This window comes from Amia ocellicauda, chromosome 6, assembly GCF_036373705.1.
Source record: "Amia ocellicauda isolate fAmiCal2 chromosome 6, fAmiCal2.hap1, whole genome shotgun sequence".
NCBI classification, from domain to species: domain Eukaryota; kingdom Metazoa; phylum Chordata; class Actinopteri; order Amiiformes; family Amiidae; genus Amia; species Amia ocellicauda.
The window spans coordinates 30,580,057-30,594,108 of record NC_089855.1 but is presented as its reverse complement, the minus strand read 5'-3'; the positions used below and the strand labels follow the sequence as shown (position 1 = coordinate 30,594,108).

The 14,052-nt window shown below is 38.8% G+C and overlaps 1 protein-coding gene across 4 annotated transcripts in view; it reads left to right on the top strand.

Annotated features, from left to right (window-relative positions):
• usp9 (ubiquitin specific peptidase 9) overlaps window positions 1–14,052 on the top strand; it is a 59,925-nt gene that overhangs the window by 28,243 nt on the left and 17,630 nt on the right. For 3 of the 4 annotated variants that reach the window (XM_066706866.1, XM_066706868.1, XM_066706865.1), the window contains 19 exons: window positions 323–427; window positions 795–1,001; window positions 1,358–1,494; window positions 2,872–3,005; window positions 3,958–4,045; window positions 4,266–4,608; window positions 6,609–6,704; window positions 7,193–7,404; window positions 7,812–8,052; window positions 8,199–8,348; window positions 9,288–9,408; window positions 9,838–9,968; window positions 10,180–10,458; window positions 11,199–11,360; window positions 11,919–12,056; window positions 12,248–12,414; window positions 12,640–12,748; window positions 13,281–13,427; window positions 13,685–13,831. In XM_066706866.1, coding sequence (XP_066562963.1) covers window positions 323–427; window positions 795–1,001; window positions 1,358–1,494; window positions 2,872–3,005; window positions 3,958–4,045; window positions 4,266–4,608; window positions 6,609–6,704; window positions 7,193–7,404; window positions 7,812–8,052; window positions 8,199–8,348; window positions 9,288–9,408; window positions 9,838–9,968; window positions 10,180–10,458; window positions 11,199–11,360; window positions 11,919–12,056; window positions 12,248–12,414; window positions 12,640–12,748; window positions 13,281–13,427; window positions 13,685–13,831 — 3,114 coding nt within the window. The remainder of the gene's footprint in view (window positions 1–322; window positions 428–794; window positions 1,002–1,357; window positions 1,495–2,871; window positions 3,006–3,957; window positions 4,046–4,265; window positions 4,609–6,608; window positions 6,705–7,192; window positions 7,405–7,811; window positions 8,053–8,198; window positions 8,349–9,287; window positions 9,409–9,837; window positions 9,969–10,179; window positions 10,459–11,198; window positions 11,361–11,918; window positions 12,057–12,247; window positions 12,415–12,639; window positions 12,749–13,280; window positions 13,428–13,684; window positions 13,832–14,052) is intronic. The other variant, XM_066706867.1, reaches the window with a different exon arrangement.

Genomic DNA, 14,052 nt, shown 5'->3' with positions numbered 1-14,052 from the left:
TAAGAGCCTGGGCATCAGCCAGCTTTTGGCCTGCACAGCTCAAGATGGGAGCTGTCTTTAAGTAGAGGTCGAGATCTTCAGAAATTGGATGCGATTCAATTTGTTATTTCTAAGCTTGTCTGACTTCCAGGTGTCTGTTACCAAAATGTGATCTATACGATTTTGCATCTGGGAGTGAAACGTTATCTATAAACTAGCCCCATATTATATATTCTTTATTGTATTTGTTATCAGAATGTCTTGGTTAGTAATTTGAATATTTTTTATTTTTAAAAACAAAACTTCTTGTTGAATCTTGCTGCCTGTGGTCTTCCTCCAATAGGCAGGTAAACACGAAGCCATTGTCAAGAACGTGCATGACCTCCTTGCAAAACTGGCTTGGGATTTTTCCCCTGAGCAGCTGGACCATCTCTTCGATTGTTTCAAGGTGAGACGTTTCAGACCTTGTTAGAACGTGAACATGAGTTTTAGAAACCTTTTTAGTACAGTGTTCACTGTTTAGTATCATGTCACATCTTTGCATTTTATTATTCATTGCCTCACGTTTATTACTCCTGATTTACAATTAAACCATTCTGTATTCCCCTTTTAATACTAAGTGTTTAAAAATGTATCTAATTTAAAAACAAATTAATTTACATCCAAAAGATGTTAAAAATGTGTGTGTGAAATCCATGCATTTCATACAGATGCAGTAGTAGATTAACTACCCTAACATCACTGTTTACACTGACCTGAGTGAATGACCTTGGAGCAATATATAGTAAAAGTTTGTATTCTCTTGTGAATTCAAGGCAAGTTGGACAAATGCGAGTAAAAAACAGCGGGAGAAGCTGTTGGAGCTGATACGTCGCCTTGCCGAGGACGACAAAGATGGAGTCATGGCCCACAAAGTGTTAAACCTGCTGTGGAATTTGGCACATAGTGATGATGTCCCTGTTGACATCATGGACCAGGCTCTGAGCGCTCATATTAAAATCCTCGATTACAGCTGTTCACAGGTCAGGACTGACATTTCAATTGATTTCATTGCATTAATGTAGGGGGGTGTCATGATGCTTACCTAAAGTGCTTAATCATAGATTTCCGAAATACAAAAAACTCGTGAAATATTTGGGCTCAAAGAATGAAATGGTATCGGGAACTGGATTCAGTATTTATGATACTGCTTGGGATGTTTCTGAAATGTAGTTTGATGGTAAAGTAGAAACAAATCTTGGTTACTGCTAATGTGTTCAATTGTATGTATTGTTGTATAAATCACATTCATATTCAGAAGTTGAGTTTTGAGAGACACTGAACACTCTGCTTGTCCATAAAGTAATGATTTGCCTTTCGATGTCATTGAAATCACCAGGACCGAGACACGCAGAAGATCCAGTGGATAGATCGGTTCATCGAGGAGCTGCGGACGAATGACAAATGGGTTATTCCTGCACTGAAGCAAATCCGAGAGATCTGTAGCTTATTTGGAGAGGCTCCACAGAATCTGAGGTAAGCGCCAGGCTCATTTCTCTTGTGAAGGTGACCCATACAGTGGGATCACTTGTTGCAGAACATTGCGACTCACAATGGGTGTTCATACGGTCCATTCCTTTAAGAATTACATACCTGAAATGTAAATAACCTCCTATCCTAAATGGGAAGTGGGATTCTGAATCACCTTGTTAATACAGATATCATCAGTAATTAGTTTCACGTCTGACGTAGCATATCCTGCTACATACATTATACTGCTCTGCCTTCTCAGTTCAGCCTGTTCTATGTGTTCCCTTCACACTATAAACCATTATCATAATTTTTTTCATGCAAGCCAAACAGATTAACGGCCAGTGAAAAGGATGCCCCCTGCCCCACTATTATGAAGTGCTCTATAAGTACCACATCAATATAGCTGTATTAATATGAACAAATGTTAAGAGAGCCAAAGTACACACCATGCCTGTTGTTTTTCAGAAAGGAACAACAAATTAACATAGGAAAGAACTTAGTCGGGTAAGTGGCCACAATTCCAGGTGTGGTTAAATGTCACCTATCACGTTTCTTAAATGACTGAATCCTGCAGTTATGTAATGTCCGTTCTGTAATTTGAAACATTTTTGTAATTGCTTCACCATGTTCCCGGTTTCTCTGCTGCCAGTTGCACCACTCGCAAATCACCTAAAGACTAAATCCTTGGGGTATTGTGGGGATGCTTCTTTGTTTTTCACACAAACATTCTTGAATCGATTCAGTGACTAGTCTTATTTGACAGACAAATTAACTGCTGCTCTTTTGACTCGGCCCTTACTGGGCCTTAAATTGTATTTTATTCTATCCCCGTGTCACTGATCTCAGACACAGTGCAAGTAGACTAAACTGCCCAGAATTGTTCACTTGGTCACTACTATGATGACCAACTGCCTTCTAATAAACCACAGAGATTGCCATTCAATTTCAATCAAGGGTTTCCAACCAGATGGGCTTTTAAAAGAAGGGCTGGGCCTACAAAACTGTAATACAGTACACAGTATTACAGGAGAGAGGATTACACCAACCTCAGAACAGAAGTACTTTTGAGCTCTGAGACAACATATGGCTCTACTGCCGTGTATTGGACCAGCCTGTCATTGAGAACATTTGTTAACTCCCAGGTGGGTTGACATGTTATACAATTGGTAACCTTCCTTTGTGCAAAAAAACTTTGAATCATGCTGGTAATTAACTCTGCTGAAGGCCTAAGTGGTGAAATCAACATATAAGTGAATCAGATTTTGAAAAAATTACTTCATCCAGATTCACTTATACCTCTCTAATCGAAAATGATGACCACTTGACAAAACTGACACACTGGGCTTATGATGAACTCTTCCCTACTCTTTTTCATTCCAGCCAGACGCAGCGAAGCCCTCATGTGTTCTACCGCCATGACCTGATTAACCAGCTCCAGCATAATCACGCTCTGGTCACTTTGGTAGCAGAGAACCTGTCGGCATACATGGAGAGCATGAGGCAGTTTGCTAAAGGTACGTCCATGGAATTGAAAGCTATATTGTTTATTAGTGTTATAGAAAAACATGATTGGAGAAAAATAAAACATTGCATGAGTATCGGTTGCTTGTGGGGGGGTAAAATACTGTGCTTTTATCAGCCAGCCATACATTGCAGGTGAGTGTGTGCAAGCTTAAAGAAACCCAAAGGATTTGTGGAAGGAGGCACATGCATGTGGATGAGACTGACATCTCGTAAGGAGCCACAGTTAGCAGATGTGCAAATTACTTGTGGCATCTCTAAACTCCTTTCTTCATGAACTTGATTAATCCGCACAGCAGGATCTAAGTACATAGCTCCATTTATCCCCCCGCCCCCAAGATTTTTTTTGTTTGTAAATATGGGTTCCTCCTCAGCAAACCAGTTACTTTTGCATCTATTCTATCTGTACTGCACTGCAGAAACCATGGTAATGTTGAATGAGATTATTTTGTCCAGCATCCGAGCACAACTTCAGAGCACCGGCCTTGGACATTGAAACTGGAAGCAGAAGAAGGCATTACTTACACCTGAAAACCTCCGCCCATAAGGCCTGTCTTTGGATATTGACTACCTCTTTCCCGCTGTTCATATATGGACTGTAACCCCCTTTATGGAGATCATTGTTTGACCTGGCTATGCCCATATTTTCATCTGTGGAATAATGTATTTTTTTAAATGTAATGATGCATTGCCTACAGCAGCTTTCAGCACCCAGCAGAATATTCTCCTCAACAAACAGCCTCTCTCCTTTATCCTTAATTCATCTGACAGAAACCCCAAACCTTGTGCCTGTGCTATGACACAACAGTGGTTTTTAAGATTTTTAAGAATCTTAGCACTCCAATGTTGTTTATTCGTGGTGTAATTTTGTTAATCTTTTCATGTTTCCTGTTTTTCATCCATTAAAACAGTGCTAAATAATGACAATTTAAATGTTCTTTCCAGAGCACTCCGAGTACGATCCACAAACCGTAAGGGCTGACAGTCGTTACAGCCACGTACAAGAAGTCCAGGAAAGACTTAATTTCTTAAGGTAAGAGGATCTGACTTTCTTTCAGTGGGCTTGTGTAACTAAATAGGCTACATAGTTGTGTTTTAAAGCCTTTGTTTATCTTTGATTTGCAAACAGTTCCCACACAAAAGATTAAGTGGTACCGCTCATATCGCCAAAACACAGGGTAAAGTCTAAAACCCTCCTAAATAAGTGAAATCAATAACTATTTCTTACCGAAAGCATTCCCTCTTTGCTGCAGGTTTTTGCTGAAGGATGGACAACTTTGGTTGTGTGCGCCGCAGGCTAAACAGATCTGGAAGTGTCTGGCGGAGAACGCGGTGTTCCTCTGTGACCGGGAGGCCTGCTTCAAATGGTATTCCAAACTCATGGGGGATGAACCGGACCTGGATCCAGACATTAACAAGGACTTCTTTGAAAACAATGTTCTGCAACTGGATCCCTCGCTGCTCACAGAGAATGGCATGAAGTGCTTTGAGCGTTTCTTCAAAGCGGTGAACTGCAGGGAAGGGAAACTGGTGGCAAAACGAAGAGCTTACATGATGGATGACTTGGAGTTGATAGGACTTGATTACCTTTGGAGGGTACGTATAGGAATCTGCAGAGGGAACTTTCACTGAGGCTGACTTTGCAGGCTAAGAGTTATCTTCATTGAAACTGCCTTGCGATGACCTATTTTATTTATTTAATGTATCAAACAGCAGCTTCTTTGATTTAACAGTGTCTCATGATTTTTTTAATGTATTCTGGTTACGTAGTCATGGTCATATGCTTTTACACTCTCTGCAGATGAGAGGGATAAGTGAAAATTGGCATTACTGTAAGTTTGAACAGAGCTTATGCTACATTTCCCAAGAGACTCAACCAGCGGAAAAACTTTACCTATCCAGAGGAGCAGATTTGAACACCTGCTAAATGCACTGAATTAACCTTTGATGCTGGTAGCTTTCTACTAATACTTGTTAAATGACTCACTAGAGTAAACTGAAATACATTTAATAGTTACACAAGGAAAGCTGCTAGGGAATGCAACATACTGCAAGGCTGATCTTAATATAGTATTAAGTATTTCATTGATCTGTGATCTTTTTTTTTTTCCCGTTTTATAATAACACTGTTACTAACAGATGTTATAAAGAAGCAAGTTTGTGTATGTGACCTAAATCTGACAATCTCTCAATGTGCAATACATTTATTTTCAGAGGAGGAAAACTGAAATCAGCATTTCAATAAACAGCCTTCAAGAGTAAATTGAGATGTTTATTGAAGTAAATACCTAACAATGTGTGCAAGGTGTTCAAAAGAAAATGTAAAAATGATACAGGTCTTTCACTGAGTGAAAGCTGTTCATTTGCAAGTTTTACTCACCTCTTCTGCCACCATGTCATTAAAGTGGCTGCAAAATCTGATTAGTTAATACAGCTGATTTGCTAGTTCAGGCCTTGTTCCCCTTCAGTAGTCTACCAGGCTGTGCACACTTCCTTGTGTAATCAGTGCTGTTTTAGGGAAGGCAATTATTTATCCCTTTTAATACCCCAGATTTCTAAATTGTTTGGCAACTAAGCTTCCTTATTGACAACAGGACCACAGAGTCCCACACACCTACATATATATATATATATATATATATATATATACACTCTGGCGCATGTCCTATCTGCCACATGCTGTGTTTGGAACTGGGAATCTCCTCTCTACCAGGGACATTGACTGCTCTGGAGTGTCGCTTAATATAGGGGTCTCCAGTGAGGCTCCCAGTTACGCAATTAGTCCAGTTAGCAGATTAACTTCACTACAGGGACACATTACTGGGGGTCACAAAAGAACCTTTTAAGCCATCAGCTGTTCAGTTGTTTAAAATAATTTTCAATATGTTTGATTAGTTATTAGTGCTGGGTATTGGCACTGATCTCCCAATCGACTTTCAATTCACAAGGTTTCGATTTTGATTAGATTTTATGTAGATTCAATTTAATTTGGGAATAGTAATAATTACAATACCAATATTGCTTATGAGAGAGATTCTCTGCTGGTGAATGAGACTGGGGGATGGAGCACATGTGCTTGTGCTTTAAAGTTTTATTTTTGGTGTTCTTAGTTGATCAAATAAGTAGGTTTACTGAAAAATTTATGAATAGCTCCAACTGGGGTGGAGGCAGGGGCGGCAGAGGACAGTGTAGCAAGGTGCGAGACCCCACTGTGATTTTCCGTAGATTTTCAGAAGGTCAAAAGTCTTTCTCTAGCCCATTCCTAGCTACGATTGTGCATTTTCATGCTGTGGTTCAGCACTTTAGGCTACAGTAGCTCAGCCTGGTTTAAAGAAAGGGGGAGGGTTTACGGATTATTTTTAGGTGTGCAGCATCATGATGAAAAAAATAATTTGCTTCATTTGTTTTGCAAATTCTGCACCCACAAAATGACACAATTAGACCTTGTGGTTCTGCCTGCCTTGTATGATGGTGTTTTTCATGTTGGAAGATGGTTAGACCTGTGCCATCTCACAAGATAAGTCATTGAATTTTAATCGTGCAGATTACATTTAATTTGTGTATCTTTTTTTCTTTTTTTTTCTTTTTTTTAACAGGTTGTGATTCAGGGAAGTGATGACATTGCCAGCAGAGCAATAGATTTACTTAAAGAGATTTACACAAATCTTGGACCAAAATTACAAGTCAATCAGGTAAGCGTCTTTGAATTTTTTGCTGCCTGAATGTTTTTTCACGATTTCTCTCTCCTAGTGCTCTTTGGGTCCGTGAAAAGAACCCTTTGTGTTATGTATGCAGTGATCACTTGTAAGATTGTGGAGCGTCCATTTTTAATGTTTGTTTTATGAGGTGTCACGGATTTCTATTGCCAATATAATCGGAAGAGATGTAAACTGACTTGCTCCCAAATGCACATGGAAAGTTTGGTTTACTAACCTAATATAAACAATTCAAAATGAGGGTAGGCACATCCCCATTTTGCTCATATAGGTGTCTTTGATTCAGCAATGGGTTAAGTGAAAGAGATGCTAACAATTTGTTGATGTTCATTGTAATGATCTTAAATTCTGAAACATCATTAGATTAGGTAATGCTATTTCGGAAAGCATGGAAGGACAGACACTAACTATAATGTTGGAAATGTGTGGTGTCTTTAAATGTATTTATTTTCCCTGCTTTGTAGGTAGAGATTCATGAAGATTTCATCCAGTCTTGTTTTGACCGATTGAAAGCCTCCTACGACACATTGTGTGTACTGGACGGTGATAAAGACAGTATTAACTGTGCCAGGCAAGAGGCCATTCGCATGGTCCGAGTGCTAACTGTCTTGAGGGAGTACATCAATGAATGCGACAGTGACTACCACGAAGAAAGGACGATTCTGCCTATGTCAAGGTATGCTCAATATCATCTTCTCTTCTGTACTATACAGAAATGTTCACTGCACTTGGAGATCTAGTGGAATGATCGTTTTCTTGGCAGTTGTTGGTGTTTATTTGTTATTTGTTTGTGTCATTGATGTGATTCAAGTGAATAATTAACCCCAATGCCATAGTGTATGTTTATTGACAACCTGTGTAGGTTACTGTAGGACAGCATTTAGATCTTCTAATGTTTACTACTTCAAGAACCTAATATTATACCTATAATTGATGTATCCATATCAGTTACTCATCTGTCTTCATCACCGAGCTATTCAGTTGAAAATATCCCTTGGCCAAGATAATTTTATCTACATCAGTATAATTTGTTCCATATCAGACTCTGGCAAAACTGCATGGCTATTTTGATTTAATTTACAGGGCTTTTCGAGGCAAACACATCACACTCATAGTGCGCTTCCCAAACCAAGGGCGTCAGGTGGACGATCTGGATATTTGGTCTCACACAAACGACACCATCGGCTCAGTGCGGAGGTGCATCCTGACTCGAATAAAGGCCAACAGCACCCACACGAAGATAGAGCTCTTTATTGGTGGGGAGGCAGTCGATCCTGCCGATGATCGGAAGTTAATCGGGCAGCTCAATCTCAAAGACAAAACGGTAAGATTCCTATAGAAAGGTGTGGTGTGGATTTTACTATTCGAACGGGCCTGTTTCAGTTAACACAGGATTTGATTTGATTTTATATTTGCTAAATAATTACCAGTTCATTCTGATTCATTGTTTTATTTTTATTCTCGCCTCAGTTAATCACAGCCAAGCTCACGCAGGTCAGTTCCAACATGCCTTCGAGTCCCGATAGTTCCTCCGATTCCTCCACTGGGTCTCCTGGGAACCATGGTAACCACTATAGTGATGGACCCAATCCTGAAGTAGAAAGCTGTCTTCCAGGAGTGGTAAGGGCCTTTTTTTTTTTTTTTTTAATGAGCATTCGGCAACTATTGGCACAGAACCGCTTTCACTGCACAATAGACTGCACAATATATTGATATTTTTTTTACCTAGTTACCCATCTTATACCTTACATTTCAAATGATAGGCGTTAGTTCTGTGTTTTCTAATGTCACAAAATTTTTAGCTGATTACCTGCCCAAAACAATAGTGTTAAACACACAACACCAGGATTGATTTACTGTAAGTACATTCTAATGGTAAAAGTGTTGGCCATTGAGCCATCTGATTCTGAAGAGGTTTGTGTTGTAAATGCTATTTGTATGTTGGCACAAATAAAGTTAATTCTGTGGCGAGCATCAATTATTCAGATCTCTCTGGCTACTGGACATAGGAGGGTAATTGTCTTGAGATAAAGACTTTTAAAATATCCCTCTCCATCAGTGTCTGATGTGAAATAATATTTTCAAGAAATGTAATCAATTCAAAATTAGCACACTGATGAATAGAGGAGTTGTCATTTTGTGCCACGTTCTTATTACCATAGTTATTTCTTCAATATGTTTTCAGTTATGTCTTTCTTAGTATTAGATTGCTTTGAAGTGTAAAATGAGTGCCAGAACCTTGCATTTTAAAGTCCATTTTTATCTTGAGCTTGATAATATGGCTTTTTAACTGGGGCTCTTTTGAGATTCACCTGCATTATAGCCTCATTCAGTGTTTATTATATTCTGCCAATTTCATTTTGGTCTTACTAGCTGGAGAGAGGGGAGAAGAAAAATCTTTACTGCCTGAAACCTAATCTTTGCCATTAGGATCAATTCAATAGTTTTTCTCAGAATCGGACTGAAGCAGGATGTGGTACCATCACCGTTCGACTTTGCATGACAGTGGAGATGTTAGCTGTATTTTTAGATCTCTGTGCAACCTCTTATTTTTCCTAGATTATGTCACTGCATCTGCGATACATCTCTTTCCTGTGGCAAGTTGCAGACCTTGGCTGCAGCTTGAACATGCCGCTTTTGAGAGACGGTGCCCGTGTTCTCATGAAGCTAATGCCTCCTGGTATGTAAAGGATCCATGTGTACGTTTTCATATCATAAGTTTCATGGCACTTGTGCACAAACTTTAGCACCAGGTTCACCTTGATGTAATTGTATGAATCAGACCCCAGATGGATTGCGATGGATATTGAAGAGTCAAGATATGTGGCTTTAAAGCCATTTTTGCAAACCCACAAGAGGTTTTAAATTGAAAAAATTTGCCCAATATCTGTAACCAGTTCTTGCTTTTTAATTATTTTTTAATGTTATATTTTTAGCTTATAATGTAATTGTACCCACAAGAAACATCTCTTATTTTTTGTAGAATTCTAAACTACTGCCAACTATTGTGTGAATAATTAATGAGCGCGAGGCATTTTAATCGAATTTGCATAGCACAGTTTCCTTACTGTAGCGTCCTTCTACATCTTCTGTTTTGCTTCATTTCCAGACAACACTACAGTAGAGAAGCTGAGAGCTATCTGCCTAGATCACGCAAAGCTTGGGGAAAACAGCCTTAGCCCAACCCTGGATTCACTCTTCTTTGGCCCTTCTCCCTCACAAGTGCTGTATCTAACAGAGGTTCGTTATGTTCTTTATAGCATGTTTTACCCTCTGAATAAACAACCTGTTTTATTGATACATTTGTAAATTGATAGACATCAGGTGTATCTTTATTTTTATTGAAGGACAATTGGTATAGCCGATGTGTTATTAGTGCTGTACAGCAAGACAGTTGCAACTAAAATTAAGTGTGCCTCCAATTTAAGTGTGACTTTCCTCTGTGTTACAGGTGATTTACGCCTTGTTAATGCCTGCCAGTGGGACCCTTGGAGAGGATGCAAGTGACTTCCAATACAACTTCTTAAAAAGTGGGGGCCTGCCTCTTGTCCTGAGTATGCTGACGAGAAACAACTTCCTGCCAAATGCAGACATGGAGACAAGGCGGGGGGCGTATCTGAACGCTCTAAAAATAGCCAAATTGTTATTGACAGCAGTTGGCTTTGGCCATGTGAAGGCAGTGGCAGAAGCATGTCAGCCGGTTGTAGAAGGAACAAGCCCGGTGTCACCGGTATGTGTGCTTTCTCATGTGATCTCCATGTGTGTATGTGTGTGTGTGTGTGTGTGTGTGTATATATATATATATATATATACACACATACATACATACACAATTGATCTTATTAGGGTTCTTTGCAGCTTTCCTTGTTTTTCCATTTTCTTTAGGATAAACACTCCTTAAGTTTTCATATGAAAAAACAGGAGTAAATTACCCATTTAATTGTATTTGTTTGTAGCAACCATAAGCCACAGAAACTCAGTGCCCAAAGTTATGTTTCACTACTATCTCTAATTAGAAAAAGCAGACTTCATCATGTCCAAGATTATTAGTCGTCCACTAGCACTTTGAGCAATTCACTGATAATGATTTTAATGCACACACATTGCATTGGAAGACTTATTTCTATCTCTGTGCCGCTGACCTTTAAATGTGGTACCCTTGAGGACTTGCTTCAGCACTGTGTTCTTGCATATGAATCGCATTACAAGCATGTTGACTCCTGAGAGATGCTTCCTGGAAATGTCAAGGGTATATGGTTTCCGGGGGGAATTGTATGCTTCTAAAGTGTTTAGCCAGAAGGAGTTGTTTTTTTTTTTTTTAATAAATTTTAACTTCCAATAAGTAATTACAACAGTTGTGAAGAGGAAACAAAGCACTATCAATTCTTCCTCTCAGGAGGGTACCTTTCTTGCACGTGTCTAGGTGGCTTTTCATCCATTAACGACTCCCTTTGCATTGCGATTTTCCAGATTAACCAGGCTACACACGACCAGGCTTTAGTTCTTCAGAATGCTCTGCAGAACATTCCCAATCCTTCTTCAGAATGCATGCTGCGAAACGTAGCGATCCGACTTGCCCAGCAGATATCAGATGAGGTTGGTGTAGTTTCCTCTCAGTTGGGAGGGGTACAGGTATGTGAGAGCCTCTGTTAAAGACATTTGTGTGTTCTGTGGGAATAGGAAGGGTGGCTGGTTGGCCTTCAGCCGTTTACAAACTGTTAACTACCAGTTCATTTTCCATAAGCATGTGCCTGTCACTTCAGTTGTTTTGTATTTTAATAGCACTCTTGCATGTATTTGCCATTTTATACACTTAAGAGCTAAAATTAGATAGTGATGGTTTCAGAAACATTCTAGAAACCTGTTGAATACCAAATTTTATTTTTTTAGTTATTTTGCTTTGTTTTGATGGGCAATATAATTGACAGAGAATATCACATTTCATTTTCTGTATGCAAACATTAGGTGGTTAAATTATATCATATGTGGCTGCAGTAAAGGCCAGTTAAAGCTTCCAATGGACGAAAATTACAATCCATGTTGTATAATAGGAAGTCTTTAAATCTGAAATAGTATATTTTATAATTGTTATTCAATGGGCATGCTACAAATGTATGAACATTTAAAAATTGTAACTTCATATATTGGTTTACTAATCTTCCATTTATTCCATTTTTGTTTTTCATACAGAATTTCTTTCAAGCCTCCAAATACATCCCAGACATTTGTGTAATCAGGGCTGTACAGAAGATAGTTTGGGCTTCAGGCTGTGGCACAGTGCAACTTGTTTTCAGCTCAAACGAAGAGATAAGCAAGATATATGAAAAGGTGGGATGATGCCGTTTGAAAAAGTATGCCTTGTCTTGTTTAACTGATAACTGCACAGGAAAAGAGACAATTAAACCAGTGTTTCTTTTAGCTTCATGCTTATGTGAAAAGGTCAACTTTAATTAGAAAGTAAATGTACGCATGAGGTGAAATGGACGTGACTTAACACTCTGTGGTTGTTTTATTTGCAGACCAATGCAGGCAATGAACCAGACACAGAAGACGAGCAGGTGTGCTGTGAGGCCCTGGAAGTGATGACCCTCTGCTTTGCCTTGATCCCAACAGCGCTTGATGCACTTAGTAAAGAGAAGGCGTGGCAAACCTTCATCATTGACCTGCTATTGCACTGTCAGAGCAAGTAAGTGATGCAGGGATTATCTTAACACGCACCTAATGCATGTATACCACTCCTTTTTAATCTAGATTTCTAAAAATAAACATCTTGTCTACTTGCCATGGTGTGGTTTATTTTGTCTATTTTTAAGAACACATTTAAGGATACTTCTATTTGTGTGTTTTAACAGTTTTCCCCTCTTTAAAATTGTAAATACCTTAATTTCCACTGTGCATTTTGTGATTGCAGGTCTGTTCGTCAGATGGCTCAGGAGCAGTTTTTTCTGATGGCCACACGGTGCTGTATGGGACACAGACCCCTTCTCTTTTTCATTACCTTGCTCTTCACAGTTTTAGGAGTAAGTCAATTTTTAATGTCACAGGAATATACCTCATGCAGTTAACCAAAAGTAAAGGAGGGGTATTGTACAGGAAATGTCAATATTATAGACACTCACTGGGGGAATTTTAACAGTAGGAAGGTAGGTTTCATTGTTGGTATGTGCACAGTCAAACATTAAGTAAGCAGTAGTTACACTTGGGCATTAACTCCTGCTTTTCATTATACAGGGGATAATTTCCCTTTCAATTCAATGCAATACTAATAAACTTTTAAAATAAAACAAATACAAATGGTAATGTGACTTTTGATTCTGCCAAATGTATATCTTTAGAAGCCCTATCGTAATCTCTTGACCTATCAGTTTGTCATCATTGCATATTAAATGTCTGACTTTAATATATCTTGCGTATATTTAATCATTAGTAAGTTACAGTAGTAATAGTTACTTTAACACAGCAAGGAAGAGGTCAGTATGTTCAAATGTCAACACTTGTCTGATAAAAGGACAGATTAACCCTAGTTAACTTTGCTTTTTCTTCTCCCTTCAGAGCACTGCAAGAGAGAGAGCCAAGCATGCAGGAGATTACTTCACGTTGTTAAGGCACTTACTAAATTACGCATACAATAGCAACATTAACCTGCCAAATGCTGAGGTCCTTCTCAATAATGAAATTGACTGGTTGAAAAGAATCAGGGTAAGTATGATTTAATTCAGATAACATTCTCTTGTTCTCATCTTCAGATGTTTTCAAATTGTATTTTTCTCAAGGGATGTAATCACAGTTTATGAAAATGTAGGGTATTTGACCGTTTTTGGAAGGGGGGGAATTATTTAGTAATACATGTAAGGCTAAACTGACCATTTTCCTTTAATGTTGGGGTTTTTAAGTGTTTCATGGGGCTGTAGTATCCCTCAGATATGATCTTACTGACATGTTCATTTTTCCATTAGGATGAAGTAAAAAGAACAGGAGAGACGGGTGTGGAAGAGACCATTCTTGAAGGCCATCTGGGTGTCACAAAGGAGCTGCTGGCTTTCCAGACTCCTGAAAAGAAATACTATATTGGCTGTGAGAAGGGTGGTGCCAATCTCATTAAGGTAATGGTGGTTCTTTTGGATTTTCTTTTTAGCTTTAGAAGTATTGTGTGTGTCTGCTCATTACGCAGATGCATTGCACCACCATGTTATTTTATAGTATACCAACTTTCCTGCTGTTTTAAAAATGGCAGATGTCTTCACTATAAGAGTTAACTCGGCAACCTCAAGTTGCTCAATAGAATAAGAAATGTAAGGAGCCCTATCGCTTATGAACACACCCT